This window comes from Geotrypetes seraphini, chromosome 16 (genome assembly GCF_902459505.1).
Source record: "Geotrypetes seraphini chromosome 16, aGeoSer1.1, whole genome shotgun sequence".
Classification (NCBI taxonomy): domain Eukaryota; kingdom Metazoa; phylum Chordata; class Amphibia; order Gymnophiona; family Dermophiidae; genus Geotrypetes; species Geotrypetes seraphini.
In genome coordinates, this window is record NC_047099.1 from 31,576,921 (window position 1) to 31,600,529 (window position 23,609).

The window sequence follows — 23,609 nt, forward strand, 5'->3', positions numbered from 1 at the left end:
CACATGCCAAAATAGTCTGAATGCACATGACCCTCGATAAGAATGTCCTCTTTGTAGTTTCACATGAGCTGAAGGTGCAACTAGAGCGTCATAGGTCTTTGGACCATCCCTTCTCCTAAACCAGTGTTTTTCAACCGCTGTTCCGCGGCACACTAGTGTGCCGCGAGATGTTGCCTGGTGTGCCGCAGGGCCGCCGGGCCCGGAGCTGACAGGGGGCCCGAGGCAGGGGCGCCAGTAGCTCGCCAAGGCAAAGTGAGTCGATCACCCAGGACTCACTTTGTCTTGGCGATCTAATCTATCGGACCTATCAGTCTTCCTCTCCCCGACGTCAATTCTGCAGTCGGAGAGGAAGTTCGGGCCAGCCAATCGCTGCCTGGCTGGGCGGAACTTCCTCTCCGATTGTAGAATTGACGTCAGGGAGAGCATGCGTCGGCGTCGGCTTTGGGGCCTGTTATCCATTGGTGGGTCCTGTTCCCCGATGGCAGCGGCAGTGGCAGTGGCAGTGGCTTGGGGAACGGCAGGGAGAAAGAAAGAAAGGGGGCAGGCAGGGAAACAGAAGGAAAGAAGAGAAACAGAAAAAAAGAAAGAAAGGTCAGGGAGAGAGGAAGAAAAAGTTGGGGGAGAGAATGAGGTGTGGAGGAGAGAAAGCATACAGGCTGATAGAAGGGAAGAAAGATTGGATGCACAGTCAGAAGAAGAAAGTGCAACCAGAAATCACCAGACAAGGTAGGAAAAATGATTTGATTTTAAATTTAGCAAAGTGGAGGCAGTATTACCACAGTTTTCAAAGGAATTTGCCCAAATAACTTAATAGTTAACTGGGTAAATTCCCAGAGATGAAAACTTCCCTTCACTTACTATGCACAGTTCTGAATTTATATCTGCTGTCTATATTTTACAATATGGTCACCTTTTACTAAACCGCAATAGTGGTTTTTAGCGCAGGGAGCCTATGAGCGTCAAGAGCAGCGCTGGGCATTCAGCGCAGCTCCCTGCTCTAAAAACTGCTATTGTGGTTTAATAAAAAGGATGGAGGGTATATTTGTCTATTTTTGTATGCTATAAAAACCAAATACAGAGAGAGACTGAGAGCTGTTGACGAAGAGCTACGTGTGTGTCTTTCTTCGATTCCAGCCAGAATATCAGCTTTGTGTTCAGCCAAACAGGCCCAGGTTTCGCACTGAATAAAGTATTTTATAATTTTTATTTCGTAATAAAGTAATTATAAAATACTTTCTTTGTGTTTATTTGATTCCTATTCAAGAGAATTACTTTATATATAGTCAATATAGGCAGAGAGTTAAATTTTTTAACATTTTCTAATGGTGGTGTGCCTCGTGATTTTTTTCATGAAACAAGTGTGCCTTTGCCCAAAAAAGGTTGAAAAACACTGTCCTAAACTATTCTCCTGCTTCCCTTGGAAGACTGAGGCCAAGGAGGAGATAGTAATTACAAAGGGTGAGAGGATGGAAAAGCTGGAGAGGGCAAGAAATATCCATCAGTCTTCTGAGGTCCTGAAAAGCCTATGAAATGGGAAATAGATCTACATTTTGGGATCTTCCGTGAACTTATGACGAGAGCTGTACCGAATAGCATGTTTTACCATTCGGCCAAATGCGAATGCTGAATTCGAACTTTGGGCATTGAGCTTAAACATAATAAAAGATGCAATGGGTGGTCAGAGAGACTGAACAAATTGCAGCTCTACACTCTCAAGGAACGTAGGGAGAGGGGAGACATGATCGAAACATTTAAGTACCTCACGGGACGTGTCGAAGTGGAAGATTATATTTTCTTTCTCAAAGGACCCTCGGCCACAAGAGGGCACCCGCTCAAACTCAGGGGTGGAAAATTTCATGGCGACACCAGAAAGTATTTCTTCACAGAGAGAGTGGTTGATCATTGGAACAAGCTTCCAGTGCAGGTGATCGAGGCAGACAGCGTGCCAGACTTTAAGAATAAATGGGATACCCATGTGGGATCCCTACGAGGGTCAAGATAAGGAAATTGGGTCATTAGGGCATAGACAGGGGGTGGGTAAGCAGAGTGGGCAGACTTGATGGGCTGTAGCCCTTTTCTGCCATCATCTTCTATGTTTCTATGAGATCAAGGGCTCCTTTTACTAAGGGCGCTAGTGTTTTTAGCACGTGCTAAATGAAAAATACTAACGCAAGCTCTATGGAGGCATTAGCGTTAAGCACAGTAGAGCCCTGAATTATTTGTATTCACATTTAAATCACTATTTATGACTGAATACGAATAATGTAGATGGCCGAATTGATTGAATACAAATATTTGGTACAGCCCTACTTTCGATCCACACTGGTTATAGTCAGAGACAGAACGCTGGGCACGATGGATCTTTCTGTAACTCATCAAGGCTTTTCTTATGTTCTTATAGAGCAGTGAATCGCAAATTGTGTGCCGTGGCACAACAGTGTGACACAGTGAGATTCCAGATGTGCCAGCACTTCTTATCTTTGCGAACTTGGATTTTCATTCATTTTAAAATCTTTTTATTGAAAGTTTTACATAAGAAAGTACACAAAAAGATCATACTGTATAAATGATACAGACAAATCCATAGGTGCAACAGAGGAACAACAAGCACCACCTATGTGTATAAAGAGCAACAAGTATATGAAGCCATAGGTAGAAATTAAATAGAGAACTTGGATATTCAGTTCTGAGAGAAATTAAATCGAAAGAAAGAAAACGACTGCAGATGTTGGAGGATGAAATGCGTTTTCCATATTCAATCAATTCGGCCCTCATTAGAGCCCCGAATACATTATCCGTATTCTGTCAAAAATCAAAATCCTTTCTAAACTTCCCATCATATGCCTTAATTTCCACATTGCCTGTCTCCATTTGTTAATTCACATAGTTCTTTCTAGCTCTTGTACTAGCATTCTGTACTGCACACTCCTCTCTGCCCCACTCCCTCCTTCCCTGCCCTCATGCCATACTTGCGCCATCCCTTCCCACCAGTACTTCTTTAAATCTTCGCCAGCATGAGCAGCTTCTCCAGCCTGATGCTTGCGTTAGCGTTGGCTTTCCCTCTGATGTCACTTCCTGGCCCCGCGACCAGGAAGTGATTTCAGAGGGGAGCCAGCCCGCTGCGAAAAGTTGCTGTTGCTGGTGAAGATTTAAAGAGGTATGAGGGAAGGGAGGGTGCAAGCATGGCGTGGGGGGACAGAAAAATGCCAGCGCCCCCACCAAGATAGTGCCTGCCCCCCGCACCACCCTTACTATGCCACTGAGTGCTAGGTTTTTCTTGCTGTAAATTCTCTGGACTTACTCATCAGTCACTTTTACATCTGAGTAGTGATTCCCGTCATATCTCACAACCAGGCCAAAATCCGTTTGCACAACCATGTATTTCCCAGAGGATGACACAGAGAGTCCAGGAACTGGGTTGATTGGAATGTTCACGGTGGTTACGTTCACCTGAAAAATAGTGTAGATTATCAGAGTTAGCATCTACCCATTCCTGGGTCCTCATCCATCAATCAAAGACCATCAGATGTCAATATGTGATTTAGTTGCTCTGGATCTCACCTGAACCACCTTGTTCTTTAGAAGGGACACTACCACTCCATACACTTCTACATAGATGGCTTTGACATAAGAAACTGAGGTATAGCCATTCCGGTACTCATTGGAAGCATACACCGCAAAGGGAGCCTTGGTGGAATTGCAAGGCTTGGCCAACACATAGGTACAGTTTCCATGGAAATCGTACTTCTTCTTGTCAAAGGTGGTGTAATGCGGGTCGCCAGATGCAACACAAGTGGAAGAGCCTGAAAGCAAAAGGCAAATTGTTGAAGCCACGGAAAATAACATATGACATTATAGTAGTAGCTAATAGCAGAAAAAGATACAGGGGCCTATATTCAGACTAGAAGAGATAGCCAGGCTGCTTCCAGTGACTGGCATTGAATATCCGGTTTATTTTTGGCCACTAGAAATGTAGGCGGCTAAATCTATAGTGGCCAAAGATAGACCACGCAGTTAAGCGGCCTGATTTGGCTGCCAGGTGCTTTAAATTTCATGGATTACCAGCTAAGTCACTCAACATAGCAGCTGCTAGTTATCCTGCGCTGAATATTAGCGTTTAACCAGGAGTCGTTCCTAGCTCATTATTGGGCAGATACACACCCAGTCAGTCTGCCCAGCCACCCTTGTCCAAGTTGAGAGGACATATCAGAGCCTCTAGCCAAAGAATCTTAGTTACCTGGAGGATATCACCTGCCAGACAAGTCAGCTCCTCATTTACTCAAAGGATCTCTGCCATCTGATACAGACATCGAGCTTTTCTTTAATCTACCAACAGAAAGTATGACGTTCTAACAAGCCTTGGTTCTAATCCCATTAATTTCTTCTGGGTAAAGTTTCAATGTTGCACTCTCCTGGTCCCCTAACTTTCGCCCTAAGCAGCCCCTAACTTTCGCACAACAAAAATGCCCATGTAAGGGTCAATGGGAATCAAACTTGTGGAGCTTGAGAGCTGAGGCCAGATTCCTGGTAACATGTCATAGGAACTGCCCAGCCAGGCAATGGATATCCCACTGGACCAGTATTGGGCATATCCACACACTCTCTGTTCTGACACTTCTTGTAGGGATCACCTCATGGATTTGCTGGTCTGGTTCTTGTTTTTGCTCCTGTCTTGATTTCTCTTTGGTGTCTAATTTTTCTGGTATTTTTTTTTCCTCTGCTGGCATAGTATAGGGACTGATCCTTGCCTGATTCCCACACCTCTCCTGGGACTAGGCTCTCTAGGTACGCTGCCTTGTAGGACATAGTACTCCCTTGCCTTATACCTCCAAGATCCTACCTTTACATTACATTTTACTTGTATACTTCAGGATCATGAAGTTCTATGATGCAGTTTACAAAAGAAATTGAACAATGAGTTGAATTAACTCAATTACTTAAGTATTTGGTAAACAGATAAGTTTTCAGATGCTTCCTAAAATCTAAGTAAGTGGTTGAAGTCATAATTAAGGTGTTTAAATCTTTGTCCCAGGACACTGGACGGAAGGCGATGGTGGTACCTTTTGAATTTGCATCCTCTTACAGATGGAAAAATAAAATTTACACAGCATTTCTTTCAATTCATCAAACTGTGTAGGCTGTACGGTCTTTATATGCTTTCACATTCTGTTTAACCATTTCAAAGAGTGAGACACAAAAAAATTACATGAACCAAATCACACCGTAACATTGCTTATACCTCTGCTCCTATAAAAACAGGACTAAATACAGAACTAAAACCAGTAAAGCTATTGCCCAAACTCAATGGATGGTACCCAACTACCTGTGCTTGCTGACAATGACCCAGCCCATTGCTACCAAATGGTACCAACCTGGCTACCAAATGGCCTATGGTACCACTAGGTCAGGCTCCCTTTTCTATCCTTGGTGTTGTTTTTACTAAATTTTCCCTTGCTTCAGGTCTTGAAGTAGTGTAGTGTAGATGTATGCAATTCTACAGGCACCCAACCCTATTCCTTCTAATGTCACAGACTAGGACCAATCAACCGTTCACGAGGACAACCACATTCTATTATAAATGAGGACTCCAATGGACATCTACGGAGAGAGAACTTACCTTTTGGGAAGCATCCTTGGACACCCGTGTTATTGGCACAGTACTCGTCTGGGCCACAGCTAGTATCAGTGCATTTGGTATTGTTGTTGGCCAGACACTGGCACACCTCCTTGCAGGCCTCAGAGAAGATGACCTCGCCAGGCTAGGAATCATAGACATTAACCTAGTATTAGCACCGGATTACATCATGCGCACGTGATATGGGGAGAGTGTGGTGCAGTGGTTATAGCTACAGCCTCAGCATTCTGAGGTTATGGGTTCAAACCCACGCTGCTGCTGCTGCTTCTTATAACCCTGGGCAAGTCACACAATCCCCCCCCCCCCCCATTGTCCCAAGTACATTAGTTAGATTGTGAGCCCACCAGGACAGACAGGGAAAAATGCTTGACTACCTGAATAAATTCGTGTAACTCATTCTGAGTTCCCCTGGGAGAACAGTATAGAAAATTGAATAAATAAATAGTGTGACAAGTTTCAGCCTCTGATAACCAGAGCTGGTATTGTGACATCATAATGCCTCATTCCACCAATGCCTAAGAGCCAGCCTCATCAGTGATGTCACAATGGCCTGATTGTCCTTTACTTGGCTCACTTCTACTATATTTTGATTTCTGGAGTGGCGCAGTGATTAAAGCTACAGCCTCAGCACCCTGGAGTTGTGGGTTCAAACCCACACAGCTCCTTGTGACCCTGGGCAAGTCACATTATCCCCACCATTGTCCTAGGTACATTAGATAGATTGGGAGCCCACTAGGACAGATAGGGAAAAATGCTTGAGAACCTGAATGAACTCATGTAAACCATTCTAAGCTCCCCTGGGGGAACAGTATAGAAAATTGAATAAATGAATATTTTTAAATTCTGTCCGTCTGAAAGGTCCTGAGCTCACTTAGCAGAGAGCACAGCAAATTAATATACAGACAGGTGCTGAAGAGGAAAAAGGTATTTTATCTAGAAATAAGCATGCTGCATATGTATAGCACTTGGCCCAGAGTTAGTATGGCACAACTGCTAGGTGTGTATCTGTAGGGCTTAATTTCTGGTGACTGGCCTAGAACACAGTTCCACCATTTCCTTTTAGACTCCAGAGATGTTCTGCTCCAGCCTCTCTTTTCTGAGAGGGCTGCAGGAAGAGGAAGGAGGGGGGTGAACCTAAGATTCAGCAGAGAATAGGGTTACCAGATGTCCGAGTGCCCAGACGGGTTTTCAAAACCTGGCAGTTTGTCCGGGTTTTGGAAGGGCCCGAGCTCGGATCCTCATCTGGAGAGCCTCTGAGCATCCGCGGATGCAATGGCATCACAAGCATGTGCATGGCATCATTAGGTTGCATCCGTGCATGCTCGGAGGCCCTCCAGACACAGCCCAGACTCGAGGAAGAAGAGACTAGGGTTGTGTGGGGGTGGAGCTGGGGGCAGAATGGGGCACAGATGAGGACGGATCGGGGTGGGGCCATATGCCTTTGTTTTTCAATGAAGAAACCTGGTAACCTTAGCAGAGAACCACCACTCTACTCCCTAATCCAGCCCCTCTTCTCCTGTTACTCTTGACTTTGGCCTTCCCGCTTCGTCTCCTGACCAGAGTTACCAGAGGTCTGGATTTCCCTGGACATGTCTTCCTCTTCGGGTTTTGAAAAGCTTCCTTGAAATTGCGTCAAGCAGGAGGGCATCCACGCATGCAGGCAATGGGGGAGCGGGACTGGTGTATAATGGAGCTAGGATGGGTGGAACTGGGTAGGCCTGGGGGCGGGTCTAGGGTTCCGGATTTTACTAAAGTAAAATCTGGTAACCCTACTCCTGACTACATAGTTCCACTTTCTTTTTATCTACAAATTAAGCCTTCTGTGTGCCCCTCTCTATGTGTCTGAACCTATGTCTGAGTTGGGTTTCTCTAATCTCCTCCCATATCTGTTTTACACCATTTCATCTGTGTAGGATCGTTATTTTCAAGTAGGCATGAATTCCTTTGACGACCCCCAGCTCCAGGAACTGTATGTCTGGGTTTTTTTTGTTATTCAGAGGAATGTACTTCTAGCATGTGAATGACAATTTTTCTACCTGACATTACCAGGGTTGAGGTCAGAGGTCAGAGCTGCCTGCAATAATTCCCAGAGGCCTTCAGTCAGGACAGATTAGGCCAATTGCTAACTTATGTATACTGAAAAGCACTTTATAGTGCTGACAATAACCTTTTGCGATGTCGGGACACAGAGGCCTTCTGATATAGCTGTGGACATAACATCTAAAGCAGGGATCTCAAAGTTCCTCCTTGAGGGCCGCAATCCAGTCGGGTTTTCAGGATTTCCCCAATGAATATGCAATGAAAATAGTGCATGCACATAGATCTCATGCATATTCATTGGGGAAATCCTGAAAACCCGACTGAATTGCGGCCCTCAAGGAGGGACTTTGAGATCCCTGATCTAAAGCATATTAAGGTAAGGTTCAATGTGACCTCTGAAACGTTTGCTTGTAGAGATAAATCCCACAGACAGGGAAAGTTCTGTAATCTGTCTGAGTTAAGACACTGTTGTGATAGCTTGAGAAACGTTTGGTGAATACCTGGTAATACTGTCCATTGAAGTCACATCCACACTGCTCCTTCCTCACACACTGCTCTCCACTCTGCACAAAGCCCAGGTCACAGTAACATCCTTCCACACATGGGCGGTCGCATAACTGAGGTCGGAGATTAAGGCACGTGGCTGGACATGCAGAGGCACATGGCTCGTAGTGGCTATTAGGGGGACACTTAATGGCTGTGGAAAAAGAAGGGCAGGAAACATGCAAAGGGAAATTTTAGTGCTACAATTCAGCTATCTCTTGCGCAAATGGATAAAGCATTACTCATATTAAGGTGGTTAATTTAGAAGCTCTGTTCTTGTTTTGGATACCTGAAAACTGGCATTTGGACATCCAAATCTCAATTTTAGAAAGGCAGGATATGGACATCTAATGCTGCAGTATTACATTACATTACGGATTTCTATTCCGCCTATACCTTGCAGTTCAAGGCGGATTACAAAAGATTTGACTGGACATTTTCCAGTGAAGATACAATTATTTATTTATTTATTTATTTATTTTTTTATTTTTGACAGAGGAGAGATAGCTGGATAGATTCCTAAGGGGATTTAGGGGTTGGATAGTAAAATGACAGTGCCGAACTGTGTGATATGGACAAAGAGAATATTGTTAGAGTAGGTAAGATTACCATCTAATTTTTGGGGTCTGTTTGCTTGGAAGGTGTTTAGGTGGGTTATTTGGGGACGTAATATCTTGAGGTAGGTGAAGAATGGTTAAGATATTTGGATGAATTTTTTGAAGAGCAGGGTTTTGATTTCTTTTCGGAATGTTTTGAAGTCGTCCGATGTTGTCAGCAGATTGGAGATGGTATGGTTGAGTTTTGCTGCTTGTGTTGCCAGAAGGTTGTCAAACAATTTCTTGCGTAGTGTGCCTTTGAGTGGGGGAAAGGTAAAAGGGTTTGGGGTTCTTCTGTGTCTTGAGGTGGAGATCTGGTTTAAGCGGTTGTTTAGGTAGGAAGGGGAAGAGCCATGTAACGCTTTGAATAATAGGCAGTAGAATTTGAATTGAATTCGTGCTTGTATGGGTAACCAGTGGGAGTCTAAGAAGGCAGTAGTTATGTGATCATATTTTCTGAGTGAGTAGATCAGTCTGAGGGCGGTGTTTTGTATGGTCTGGAGTCTTTTTATCATAGTGGCTGGACAAGGAAGATAGAGGGAGTTACAGTAATCCAGCAGACCTAAGACTAGGGATTGGACAATTAGTCTGAATTGTGCTGGGTTGAAGAATTTTCTGATTTTACGTAGATTTCTCATGGTTAGAAAAGCTTTCTGGGTCGTCTTGTTGATTTGGGACTGCATTGTGCAGCATCTGTCTATTATAACTCCTAGGAGTTTTAGTTCGGGTTGTATTGGGTATTTGGTGTTTTTGATTTTCAGTTCTGTGATGGCAGGCGTTTTGGCCTGTTCGAGCAAGAGGAATTTTGTCCATATGACAAGGGGGAGGGGTCTGGGCATGGTGTTGGACAGGGCTAGGGAGGATCCAAAAGATGGACATCCAGCTCTGATTGCAGAAGGGAAAAGGACGTTCCTGCTCAACAATATCAACATCCATATTTAGACCTGGTACTTGGCATGTCCAGATTACAGAAAGGTGTTGTGAATGAGCACTTCTCCACTGAATGGCGTAAAGGAGGTCACATCAGATATTTTCCTGTCCCTGGGGGGCTCTCAGTGAAAATTAGAAGGATGCTAGGGTGAATAGAGAGGTATGGCCAAGTAGGAATTCTACCGGGCCTGATGGTGATGTGGACTGGAGCTGTAGTTGGAGATCTCGATATTGCTGGCTCATTTCATCTGTCTTACTTGAACTGCTTGGGGACTTTGGGGAGGATTTGTTTTACTTTAATTTTTATTCTTTTTTCTTATGAATTTTTCTTAATATTTTTTTATTATTGAATTTTGTTATTTCTTTATGATTTCAAAATTGTTTACTCAGGTACTTTAGCTAGATTGTGAGCCTTTGGGACAGATAGGGAAATTCTAAGTACCTAATTTTATTTTACTGTAACCCGTTCTGGGCTCCTGGGGAGGACGGGCTATAAAAATGAACAAATAAATAAATAATGATAAGAATCCATCATTAAGGCTCACTTACGGCAGAAGCTCTCATTTCTCCATGGTTGTAGGGTAATGTTCCGATCCTGGCACTCATTCACATAGGACTCCAGGGCCTGACACAGCTGTTGTTTATCACCATCCAGTTCACACATGTCATAAACACAGTCTTTGAAGAAGGTCTGCCATGAATGCAACCGGTGTAATCATTAGTGGATTCAGATTGGGGGAGGGTCTGTGATTTTTGCTTTCTAGGAGTGTCTCATGCTAACTTGCCAGACTTACATTTGGATTGATCTTCTTGTGGCAAGGAGCAAAGGGTCCATTGGGATCAATCAAGATAGAACAGTAAGCAGGTCCCTCATACAACTCACGCTCTTCCTCTGTGCATTCCGGCGTCACTATGGAGTCTGTTGGGGTACAGCTATCAGAGGAAGAGAAAAGTTTGATGGTGGGGATGGGGGAATATGGGAAGAGACAGAAAAACAGGAGGCAAAGCAGAGACAGAGTTACCAAGGCAGGAAAATAATGATAAGACAAAGAGAGGGAGGAGGATCAAGAAGGATGGGTCGAAAAAGTGAGACAAAGGGGGATTCATTTCAAGAGAAAGAGAGAGACAGAGAGAATGAATTAATATAAAATTTATGGTCAAGATGGAAGAATTGAAGGGAAGAGTTAATAGAACAAAAAAATGTGTAGACCGAGAGCAAGAGAGAGAGAAATTAGATTTATAAGGTTAACTTATGCATGTAGTGACCAATACTTCCCTTTTGGAAATTATTTCACCAAAATACCTAAACAAATTTACAACTACAGTTTAATACACACAAAAATTTCTTGAAAATCTATGTGTATGCTTTTGAAAATTCACATCTCCAGTCCTGCAAGAATCAGGCAACTTAATGGCAAACCATTTCTACACATGAACCATGAACAGAATCTGCTGACTGTTCCCCAAGCCAAAGAACTTTTCTATACTCAAAACACCATCTTTTCCGCCACAGCCCCTGCCATCACACCTCTGCCTTGAAAACTCTCTCGACAAATTCAAAACCAAACTTAAAATCTTTCTATTTCAAGACACCAAAATACAAGATAAGATCCCTTCTCCAATTATTTCCGATTAATGAGAATCGCTTTTAAGAAGCGACTTCCCTTGCCTACTTGTTTCTTTCGCTTCTCCTTCTTCCCCTTTAATTTTTATTTTAACTTCAATGTAATTTTGAATCTTCCCCTTCCCCAGCACCTCTTGTATCAATTTTCCCCCTCTTCTACGATACCGCGCTAGCGTTTTTTAGTGCAGAGAGAGCCGTGCTGAGCGCCTGTGCTGCTCCAGATGCTCATAGGAACTCAATGAGCATCAGGAGCAGCGCGGACTATTCAGCGCGGCTCTCTGCGCTAAAAACCGCTAGCACAGTTTCGTAGAAGAGGGAGTTTGTCTATGGTCTTGTCTTCATCCTGTCCTGCCCTTTTATTTTTAACTTAAATTTTAGCATTGTAAACCGATGGTCGGTATATAAATTATGAATAAACTTGGAAACCACTGTTGTATGAGAGGAAATAGTTTTGAACATTATCCCATGTAGTCATAGTAATATAGTAGATGATGGCAGATAAAGACCCGAATGGTCCATCCAGTCTGCCCAACTTGATTCAATTTAAATTTTTTCTTCTGGGCAAGAATCCAAAGCTCTACCTGGTACTGTGCTTGGGTTCCAACTGCCAAAATCTCCATCATATATCCAATACAGTGAATTTAAGTTCGGCCAGCATTAATGTCACTTACTTTTGATGAACATTCCAACTGTTTCCAAAGTCGTTGGTTCCATCCACCTTCTGTCCCTCAGGGGTCCTGAAATCATTACCGGGGACTCCATCGTAGTTGCCACACAAACCGCAGAGCTCGCCCTGGTAACTGTAGTAGGGTAGATATGTGACAAAGCACTTTAGAGAACAAATGGATGCGTAGTAGTTTGTTAATAAAATTTTTGACGCATATAAATTTTGGAAAGGTCTTATATTACCAAATGAGCACGCAGTCACTAGAAAACACAGTCATGTGACATAGTTTTTGTCAAAGATTTATAACCTCTGGCTTCAGAAGACTAAAGGATCAAGCATACCAAAGAGATATAATGAAATCCTTAAGAAAGATATTTCTAAGAACAACAAACCAACTTCTAGTGGCCTAAGCGCAACAAAAAGCATATATTTCGCAATGAATTAAAATACAGATGCTTTAGTAAGGAAAAGTTTCTATATGTTGTGGAAATTACAGACGATTAGACCATATTTTGATGTTTCTTCTTTTAGACTGTTGGCACAGTCATTAATTCTAAGTATTTGGGATGACTGTCAAACTGCAATAGCAAAGGGGGCTCGTGCCTGAGGACACTTACTCGCTAGTGATTTTGACTTCTGCATAATGGTTCCCATCATAGCGCGCTACCAAGCCGAAATCCGTTTGCACAACGAGGTGATTCCCAGACGGAAACACTGACAGTCCGGGGACAGGGTTGGTGGGAGCTGTTACATTTTTACCATCCACCTGTAGAGAACAAGCAAATGTACAGGATAGAGCTGAAGAGAGTTTGCATGTATCTACTCCCAATTAGAAGGGTCAGATCTAGAACTATTTCCTATGTAAATATCATTGGCCCTCTTTAACTAAGCTGCTCCGACGCTCATAGAATTCCTATGAGCATCAAAGTATTTAGCGCTCTGGCCAGCGATAGAAACCTCTACCATGGCTTAGTAAAAGCAGGGGTGGGGTGGGGTGGTATTAGATTTAAAGTGACACAGAAACACTTCACCATTACCTCACTAATTACAGTAATAATTAACAAGTTAAGAGTCCAAAAAAATTATAGATCAGGCAACAAATAATAATCATTCAAAGGAGCCCAAATTCTCTTAAAATGCTGAGTCCAACTTTGCTTAACAGCAGCCACCTCTTTATATTTAAAGGTTCATAGATGAAAGCGCGCAGGACAAATGAGCACAGACATATGCGCGCCAGATGTCAGCGCGCTGGATTAAAAGTTAAATATAAAGCACTCCGAGGGGGGATTTGGGGAGAAACCCCCCAGTTTACTTAGAAGTGTTAGTGCTGCTGTTGGGGGGGTCGGGGGGTAACCCCCCTAAGGGAAGCGCCAACACTTCTAAGTAAACTGGGGGGTCCCCCCCACACCTACACCCCCCTTCGGAGCGTGAGCACAGCAGGGGGGAGAAGGGAAAGATTGGGGGGGGGAGCAGAGATGAGGGCGGGAAGGGGCACCCTCACCCTGGGCTCCTCTCACCTTCGCTGCAACACTACATCGAATAACTTAGCCTTATTCTTTTGAAGCACATGAGGCAATGCAGCTGAGCATAAAATAACTTTTCTGATCACTAAATATATTTTAGTTATTTACAGTTGTTAGAATGAAGGGTAAGATCAGAGACCAGCTAAATCTTCTGCTTAAGACATGGAGGTATCTGGTCACCTAAGTCGGGGTCAGTGGCGGAGAAAGAGAGGGCAGGGGGGAGCAGACCGTCCCGAGTAGGCCCATCGAATTCCTGGTCCCGAGTAGGACCAGGACGTGACATCAGAAGGGAGCCGTGGCCGGCGCAAGCAGCAGGTGGAAGACGTTGCTCACTCCAACGATCATTTCAAGAGGTATGCAGGGGGTGGGGAGGCTGCTCAAGTGGCAGAAAGAGTGAGGGGGCGCTCAAGTGACGGGGAAACTTTGGGGGGCGCATGGCATGGCAATGCAGGTGCTAACCTCCCACATTATGCCACCAGTTGGGGTTCTCAGCCGAGTTCTCAGGACACAGTCAGTTGAGTTTTTAAGATACCCATCATGAATATACATAAGATAGATTTGCATATACAGTAGAGGTAGTGCATGCAAATTTATCTGATACATATTCATTGTGGGTATGCCTTAGATGTACTAATGAATTTATCTAATATGTAAAATAGAAATCTGGTTGTTATATGTTTCTCACCTGAACTATCTTGTTTTGTAGTAGGGATACCACCACTCCATACACATACACATAAATAGCTTTGATATAAGAGACGGTGTTATAGCCATTCCTGTACTCGTTGGAAGCATACACTGCAAAGGGAGTCTTTGAGGAATTACAGGGCTTGGCCATGACATAAGTGCAGTTGCCATGGAAATCATACTTTCTCTTGTCAAAGGTGGTGTAGTGAGGGTCACCAGATGCAATGCAAGTAGATGAATCTGGAGCGAAAGAGAAGAAAAGATAGCAAGCAATAACTAAACCTAGTACAGCAGTTCGCTATGATCCACCAACATAATGCTTACCACATTGATAGCAATGAATCTTATCTTACCTTTATTGAAATTTGATATACCGCGGATGGGCTCAAAGACATCACAGTGGTTTACACCATAATACATGATTAGAAAGGAAACAGAAGTATACATAGCAAATGTAAACAATAAAACAAACTATTGAGTCATTTTAAAGGACACTCTACATCACAGATACATTGTCGAGTTCCATTATTATGACCATCGCCTACCTCTGACGTCAGGGACGCACAGCCAATGAACGAATGCACCTGTCGCACATAGACATCTTGGATATATAAGGTGGAATGTCAGCAAGTTGCCAATAGAGCAACTGTGGCTGTCATGGGAGAAAAGTGTGGTTTATCAGACAAAGAAAAAAGGCATGATCATCAGCTACCGGACCAAGAACGGCAGCATTTCGGAAATAGCAGAGTTTGTGAACTGTTCAAGGGCTGCTGTGGTTAAAGTATGCTGTGAGTCGACGAATGGAACCTTTTTGTTGACCCGACGTGGTAACTGTGGAGCAGCATGAGCCATTGATGCGAGAGGTGAACATCGGCTGTGCAGATTGGTGCGGGCCAATCGGCACACTACTGTGGAGCAACTCACCATCCAAATGAACCAGGGGGATTCCAGATGCATGTCCAAAATGACTGTGCAGCGAACCTTGTTGCGAATGGGGCTCTGGAGCAGATGGCTGGTGACTGCACCCAAGCTTCAAAGGTTCATCGCAAAAAACGGCTGCAATTTACATAGGAGTACTGACACTGAATATGTATCGACTGGCAGAGGGTTGCCTTCTCTGATGAGTCACATTTTGAGCGCCATTGAACAGATGGACTGTAGCATGTCAGGCGTGAAACCACCAAGAACAAATACCCAGCAACCATTGTTGGACATACACAGGCTGTGATGGCAGCGTTATGGTCTGGGTCCCTTAATACTTCTAGAAAGCACTCTCATATAGGTATCTCTCCATTCTTGCTGATCAAGGTCACCCGTACATATTGATGGTCTTTCCTATGGCTGTTGGGATCTTTAGTACAATGAAACTTTTCATACCGGCAGAATTGTTTGCAAGTAGTTCGCAGAGCATGACCAAGACTTCCAGCTACATCACTGGCCTCCAAATTCCCCAGACCTTAACCCAACTGAGCACATTTGGGGCCACCTCGATCGACATGCTCAATGACTGGATCCAGCAACGACTGGATCAGCAACTGTTAAATGCACTGCAGTCTGCATGGCTCCAGATACTTCTAGTAACCATCCAGCATCTTATTGAGTCACACCCACAATGTCTGGCTGCCACTCGTGCTGCTAGAGGCGGTTATACTGGTTATTAGCAGGTGGCCATAATAATGTGACTCGACCATGTATAAACAAACAAAAAAAATGTATAAACAAACAAAAAGAAATAAACAAACAAAAAGAAATAGCCCTTACCTTTTGGATAGCAACCAGGGACTCCATCCACATCCTTGCAGTATTCTGTAGGGGAGCAGCTGTTGTTGGTACACTCAACGGTGTAGTTACCAAGGCACTGGCACGTTTCCAAACAGCCATCTCCCCAGATCATCTGACCTGGCTGGAAAAGGTAGAGAGCATGGAGGGGTCATTGTAGAAGTTCAAGTTCAAGGTTCATTTCTATTTGATATACAGCCCTGGAGACAAGCCATCCAAGCAGTTCACAGTACAAAAATGACAGAAAAGAGCAGAAAGTCAGAAGAGAGAAATGGAACTACAAATGGTCAACAGGAAAGTGGATCATGTGGCACAGACTTTGTGATAAGGTTCCCTGTTTTCTCTCACATTCGCACCTATAAACTGCTTTAACCTAGCACTGAGAAGGCAAGATCCAGCTTCCTTTAAAGCTAGTGGTATTATGTATTTAGCAGGCAGTCACATGAAGATGCGAGAGCAGCAGTTGGCTTTCCTTCCTTATCATATTCTTTAAGACCAGGGGTTGGCAAACTGCGGCTCATAAGCCACAGGCCATGTGGCTGCGGCTCCCCATGTTCTGACTCTTTAATCTCCCTCACAACCCTACGATTCACCCTCCCCAAGCCCCAGGCCTACCAAGGTAACTGGTGGTCCTGCAGGGGTCTTCATGGCAGGAGTGCAGTCCTCTCGCTCCTGCGTCCTCATGGCTGCCTTCTAAAATGGCTGCTCTGACCTCTCAGCAGCAGCTCGTGGTACTACAGGAAATGTCATGAGCAGCCATGAAAGGTCATGGCAGCCATTTTAGAAGGCAACTGTGTGGAGGCAGGAGCAAAAGGGCCACCCTCCTGTCATAAAGACCCCTGCTGAACCACCAGGTACCTCGGTAGGCCCAGGAGGGGGATCATGGGATTGGGAGGGAGATTAAAGGGTTGGGGCCCGGAGAGGGGATAGAACCTTGGCTATGGGTTGGGAGAGGAGGACGGGCAGGGGAAGGAGGGAAGAGAGAGTAAGAGCCCTGGAATATCTCAAACTCCCTTCTCTACCTATTGCGCCTCTTTGTAAATCTTGGGTCAAATATTTAGAATAAATTGGTTCTTTGCTTTAAAAAGGCTGCCGGCCTCTATCTAAGACTATATCATGTTCCTGGAGCCTGTGGTATTTTTTTGCAACTAAGAGTCCTGTCTAATTCATAAAGAGAATAATTTTAGAACAAGTTGCCTAGGTGGGGAAGCCAAATAATGCCCACTTTGAGTTGCATACCAGTCAATATTCAACTATCAACGGTGAGTGTCTCTAAATGCTGGTTGATGACAACTGAATTACATCTGGATATTTGGTACCTGTCCCTATCTGAGTACCAGTATTGAACATCCAGGTACTCAGCAGCCTGCTGGGAATTATCTGGATATCATCAATATTCAAAGGCATAGCCAACCAATTAATTTAGGACAGACATTTTGCTATTTTAAGTTAATTAGGTATGTAGCTATCTGGGTATCAGCAATGTCTGAGTAATTCCCAGCTTTGCTTTTATTACTACTACTACTTATCACTTATATAGTGCTGAAAGGTGTACGCAGCACTGTACATTTTGACATTTATAAACAGTCCCTGCATTAACCGGATAGTGCAGTGGCAGTCAATGCTAGTCTACTGGGTAGGGTCCTCTCCTATTTAGTTAGCTACATTGAATATTAGCTCCGTGTACAATTATATCTGCTCCTGAACAGGTAACGTGTAGTAGAGAATGACACAGGGACAAATTTTTCCCCATCCCCATGGGATCTCATTTTCCCATCCCAGCGAGTTCTTTTCCTGTCCCTGCCCCATTCCTGCAAGCTCCACCCTCATCTCCACAAGCCTCAAACGCTTTAAAATCATAAGTGTTCGAGGCTGGTGCAGTAAAGGCAGAGCTTACAGGAATGGGACAGGGACAGCGACAAAACTCGTGGGGACGGGACGGGGAAATTGAGTTCCTTCGGGCATGGGGAAAAATTTGTCCCCTGTGTTATTATCTAACGTGTAGCTCTATTTTATGTCTTATGGATGTCTGTGTGACTCCATCCATGCTTCTCCCAACTATTTCCCCGTACAAGCCTACATCAGGATTGCATACAAGTATGAACCTACTTGTCATAGTGCGTACTTGTATGTGAGTGAGGAGGGAATTGTATGATGCATTTACATGCATATATTAGCATATATATACAAAATAACCTTAAAAAAAAATTACTTCCTCAGATCCTCCAGTAAGATCTTCTACCCAATTCAGGAAGAAATTTCCAAAGGTGCAGAAAGCAGAAGTATAGAAGGACAATCCATGGAGTAGGGCGGTTTGCCGCTGTTTTACAGACCAGTTTGACCATATTTTTACACTCAACAAATAGTTAAGCCCTGGAACTTGTTGCCAGAGGATGTGGTAATAGCAGTTAGCATAGCTGGGTTTACAAAAGAGGTTTGGACAAGTTCCTGGAGGAAAAGTCCATAGTCTACTATTGAGACAGACGTGGGGGGAAGTCACTGCTTGCCCTGGGATCGGTAGCATGGAATGTTGCTGCTACTTGGGATTCCGGAATCCTGGGGGTTCCAAAATGTTGCTACTCTTTAGGTTTCTGCCAGGTGCCTGTGACCTGGATTGGCCACTGTTGGAAGATGGACCACTGGTCTGACCCAGTGTGGCTATTCTTACGTCCTTATTTACCTCGTAGTACGTGTTGTTGTAGAAGCAGCCACACTGCGTCAAGGGCACGCATTTCTTCTTTTTCAGAATAAAATCGGGATTGCAGAAGCAGCCTGGCTGGCAGGGAAGATTACAGCTGTCCTGCGGTGCCTCACAGCGTGGGGGGCAAGCCGGTCCACAGGAATTGTAGTGGGAGTTAGGTGGACATACTGAAAACACAAAATCAAAGAGTTAGACCAGTGATCAGGGTAGAGGGTGGCAGAAGTTTCCAAGTTTCCCAAAAATTTGATATACCGGCTAATCAAGCTTCTAGGCGGTGTACATAAATAAAAGAGCGTTACATAAAGTACATATAGTAAGACTAAATTAATAAAACCAGGTGTTGCATAAAGTACATATAGACAAACTAAATTAATAAAAACAGACCTACTGGGGTTGTTAGTTTGACAGACAAACTAAGACACTGGAACGATGGGAAAAGGGGAGGAAGTACAATCTTGAAAGGAAAGATCATTAAGAGGGAAAAACTAAATATATCTGTATCTGATGACCAATGGAAGTTTATATTTATTAAATGTCTTCGATGCTGTCAATCTGCTTCCATGAAACAATCTTTATTTTTTGTGATCAGACGAGTAGTATGGACTCCTATTAAGTTAAACAAGATTAATCCTGAATACTCTCCTAAGTGTTGGTCTTGTGGTATTGATAAAGGCACTTTAGATCACATGTTATTTCAATGCCCTTTGGCTCATGAGTTTTGCAGCAAGGTTGGTGCCAACTAGTGCCAATGTCTTTGATGTGTCGGTTGATATGACCAATGATGATAGAGGATTAATTGCAATACTCACTGCAATTGCTATTCAAGCCATCCTGAAAACATGGAAAATACATATTTGTTGTCTTGTCAATTTTGGTGGAACTCGGTATGTTTAATTGGGAAATATGAGGCAAATGTAATGGAAATAAGAGGAAACAAAGCTAAGTTCAAAAGAATGTGGTTTCCTATTCAGGCATATGTGGATAATAGTTAAATGGTATCTGAAAATAGATATGTATGGATGTATCTGTGTGTGAATGGCATGATATGATTATTTCACTCTCTGCATATGGGGAGGGTGGGTGAGTTTGGGGATAGTTAATTTTAGCAATTTCATAAATATCCTTTGCTTTGTAATGACAAAATTTGTTAAAAGATTGCCAGAATAATATTCTCTCCTGTTTGAATGTATGTTATTTAAAAAAATGCTCATACAAGAGAAGCCTGTTTATTTTTATTTATTTATTCATTCATTCCATTTTCTATACCATTCTCCAAGGGGAGCTCAGAATGGTTTACATGGATTTATTCAGGTACTCATGCATCTATATAATGTACCTGGGACAATGGGGGGATTAAGTGACTTGCCCAGGGTCACAAGGAGCAGTATGGGGTCCAGAGAAGAGCGACTAAAATGGTTAAGGGGCTGGAGGAGTTGCCGTACAGCGAGAGATTAGAGAAACTGGGCCTCTTCTCCCTTGAAAAGAGGAGACTGAGAGGGGACATGATTAAAACATTCAAGGTACTGAAGGGAATAGATTTAGTAGCGAAAGACAGGTTGTTCACCCTCTCCAAGGTAGGGAGAACGAGAGGGCACTCTCTAAAATTGAAAGGGAATAGATTCCGTACAAACGTAAGGAAGTTCTTTACTCAGAGAGTGGTACAAAACTGGAACGCTCTTCCAGAGGCTGTTATAAGGGAAAACAGCCTCCAGGGATTCAAGACAAAGTTAGACCAAGTTCCTGCTGAACCGGAATGTACGCAGGCAGGGCTGGTCTCAGTTAGGGCACTGGTCTTTGACCTAGGGACCGCCGCGGGAGCAGACTGCTGGGCACGATGGACCACTGATCTGGCCCAGCAGCAGCAATTCTTATGTTCTTATGTGGGTTTGAACCCACAACTTCAGGATGATGAGGCTGTAGCTTTAACCACTGCGCCACTCTAGAAATCAAAATGTAGAAGAAGTGAGCCAAGTATAAGACAATGAAGCCATTGTGACATCACTTATGAGGTTGGCTCTTAGGCACTGGTAGAATGAGGCATTATGACATCACAATGCCAGATCTGGTTATCAGAGGTTGAAACTTTTCACACTCTGTATTCAATTTTCTATACTGTTCTCCTAGGGGAACTCAGAATGGTTTACGTGAATTTATTCAGGTACTCAAGCATTTTTCCCTGTCTGTCCCTGTGGTGTCACAATCTGTCTAATGTACCTGGGGCAATGGGGGATCAAGTGACTTGCCCAGGGTCACAAGGAGCAGCATGGGTTTAAACCTACAACCCCAGAGTGCTGAGGCTGTAGCATTAACCACTGCGCTGCACACCACCCCTGTTGAAGCAGTGATGTTAAGACAGTTGCTCACCTAGGTCCAAGCAATTAGCTAACATACATCCCTTGGAGCAGGCGTAAATAGCAAGAGAAATATTGTTAAAAATAAGCAAGTATTTCCCATTTTTACAATGGCAATGCATGTATAGGTTTTTAACTACCCAAGCTACATTCAGAACATGGCTTCCCCCCTCCAAAACTGGGTGGTCTGTAGCATCTGTGGCATTTTAAAACCAGTATTTGCACCTATATATGTCATGCAGTCCTTCTAAAATGACCTCTTTATTCTACATTTATTTATTTTATTTATTTGGAAACACTTCAGCACTGCAAATATGGAGACCTGCCTGCTATTGTGATTTCCAACCCAACATACACAATAGTAACATGAAGTAAAAATAAAACACATAGAAATTAAAAAAAAAAAAAAGTAAAGTCACAAAATGAAAATATAACATAACACAGAGCATGTATGTATTCAGCAGTCCTGGAAAACTGAATTTGAATATTTTCTGAGTGTTAAATTGTTTCTTACCTGGATCAGATGATGTTGTTGTTCTTAAAGTTCCATTGGGGGTTATGAATGTAGTAGAAGACACAGTATGAGGTGTAAGTGTAGTAGTGGTTGTTGGTGAGGATCCCATAGAAGTCTTAGTTGTTGTAGAAGAATCAGTGGATAGAGTGGTTGTTGTTGAAAAAACATTAGGGGGCTTGGTTGCTGTGGAAAACTCAGTGAGTGGAGTGCTTGGTGTGAAAGATTCAGTGGGGAGCTTAGTTGTTGTTATTGAAGAACCAGTAGGAGGCTTGGTTGTTGTGAAAGACCCAGTGGATAAGGTGGAGTGCGTGGTTGTATTTGAGGAACTTGTGGGAGGCTTGATTGTTGTAGAAGACCTAGTGGGTAGAGCAGTTGTGGTAACAGTCTCATTGGGGGGCTTAGTTGTTGCTGAAGGCAAATAAGGAGGCGTCATTGTTGTAGAAGACCCAATGGGTGGAGTAGTTGTGTTGTCAGACTCAGTTGGGGGCTTAGTTGTTGTTGAAGACCCAGGAGGAGGCTTTATTGTTGTAGAAGACCCAATGGATGGAGTATTTGTGGTAACAGAGTCAGTTGGAGGCCTAGTTGTTGTTGAAGATACAGTAGGAGGTTTGATTGTTGTAGAAGACCCAATGGGTGGAGTATTTGTGGTAACAGAGTCAGTTGGAGGCCTAGTTGTTGTTGAAGATACAGTAGGAGGTTTGATTGTTGTAGAAGACCCAATGGGTGGAGTATTTGTGGTAACAGAGTCAGTTGGAGGCCTAGTTGTTGTTGAAGATACAGTAGGAGGCTTGATTGTTGTAGAAGACCCAATGGGTGGAGTATTTGTGGTAACAGAGTCAGTTGGAGGCCTAGTTGTTGAAGATACAGTAGGAGGCTTGATTGTTGTAGAAGACCCAATGGGTGGAGTAGTTGTGGTGTCAGACTCAGTTGGGGGCTTAGTTGTTGTTGAAGAACCAGGAGGAGGCTTCATTGTTGTAGAAGACCCAATGGGTGGAGTAGTTGTGTTGTCAGACTCAGTTGGGGGCTTAGTTGTTGTTGAAGACCCAGGAGGAGGCTTGATTGTTGTAGAAGACCCAATGGGTGGAGTATTTGTGGTAACAGAGTCAGTTGGAGGCCTAGTTGTTGAAGATACAGTAGGAGGCTTGATTGTTGTAGAAGACCCAATGGGTGGAGTAGTTGTGGTGTCAGACTCAGTTGGGGGCTTAGTTGTTGTTGAAGACCCAGGAGGAGGCTTGATTGTTGTAGAAGACCCAATGGGTGGAGTATTTGTGGTAACAGAGTCAGTTGGAGGCCTAGTTGTTGTTGAAGATACAGTAGGAGGTTTGATTGATGTAGAAGACCCAATGGGTGGAGTATTTGTGGTAACAGAGTCAGTTGGAGGCCTAGTTGTTGTTGAAGATACAGTAGGAGGTTTGATTGTTGTAGAAGACCCAATGGGTGGAGTATTTGTGGTAACAGAGTCAGTTGGAGGCCTAGTTGTTGTTGAAGATACAGTAGGAGGCTTGATTGTTGTAGAAGACCCAATGGGTGGAGTATTTGTGGTAACAGAGTCAGTTGGAGGCCTAGTTGTTGTTGAAGATACAGTAGGAGGTTTGATTGTTGTAGAAGACCCAATGGGTGGAGTTTTTGTGGTAACAGAGTCAGTTGGAGGCCTAGTTGTTGAAGATACAGTAGGAGGCTTGATTGTTGTAGAAGACCCAATGAGTGGAGTAGTTGTGGTGTCAGACTCAGTTGGGGGCTTAGTTGTTGTTGAAGAACCAGGAGGAGGCTTGACTGTTGTAGAAGACCCAATGGGTGGAGTATTTGTGGTAACAGAGTCAGTTGGAGGCCTAGTTGTTGTTGAAGATACAGTAGGAGGCTTGATTGTTGTAGAAGACCCAATGGGTGGAGTATTTGTGGTAAGAGAGTCAGTTGGAGGCCTAGTTGTTGTTGAAGATACAGTAGGAGCTTCAGACAATACATGAAAGATATGTTTAGATATAGTTTAGATTTTTTAAAATATATTTTTAATAATCCACT

The 23,609-nt window shown here is 43.5% G+C and overlaps 1 protein-coding gene across 1 annotated transcript in view; it reads right to left on the reverse strand.

Moving 5' to 3' along the window:
- The window catches only part of LOC117349796 (zonadhesin-like), a 149,003-nt gene that overhangs the window by 75,073 nt on the left and 50,321 nt on the right, over window positions 1-23,609 (reverse strand). Inside the window, exons 9-20 of the mRNA XM_033923391.1 lie at window positions 21,591-23,537; window positions 18,705-18,892; window positions 16,007-16,148; window positions 14,244-14,485; window positions 12,653-12,801; window positions 12,040-12,168; window positions 10,539-10,677; window positions 10,294-10,435; window positions 8,176-8,372; window positions 5,618-5,759; window positions 3,562-3,803; window positions 3,302-3,450 (exon numbers count right to left, since the gene is read on the reverse strand). Coding sequence (XP_033779282.1) covers window positions 3,302-3,450; window positions 3,562-3,803; window positions 5,618-5,759; window positions 8,176-8,372; window positions 10,294-10,435; window positions 10,539-10,677; window positions 12,040-12,168; window positions 12,653-12,801; window positions 14,244-14,485; window positions 16,007-16,148; window positions 18,705-18,892; window positions 21,591-23,537 — 3,808 coding nt within the window. The remainder of the gene's footprint in view (window positions 1-3,301; window positions 3,451-3,561; window positions 3,804-5,617; window positions 5,760-8,175; window positions 8,373-10,293; window positions 10,436-10,538; window positions 10,678-12,039; window positions 12,169-12,652; window positions 12,802-14,243; window positions 14,486-16,006; window positions 16,149-18,704; window positions 18,893-21,590; window positions 23,538-23,609) is intronic.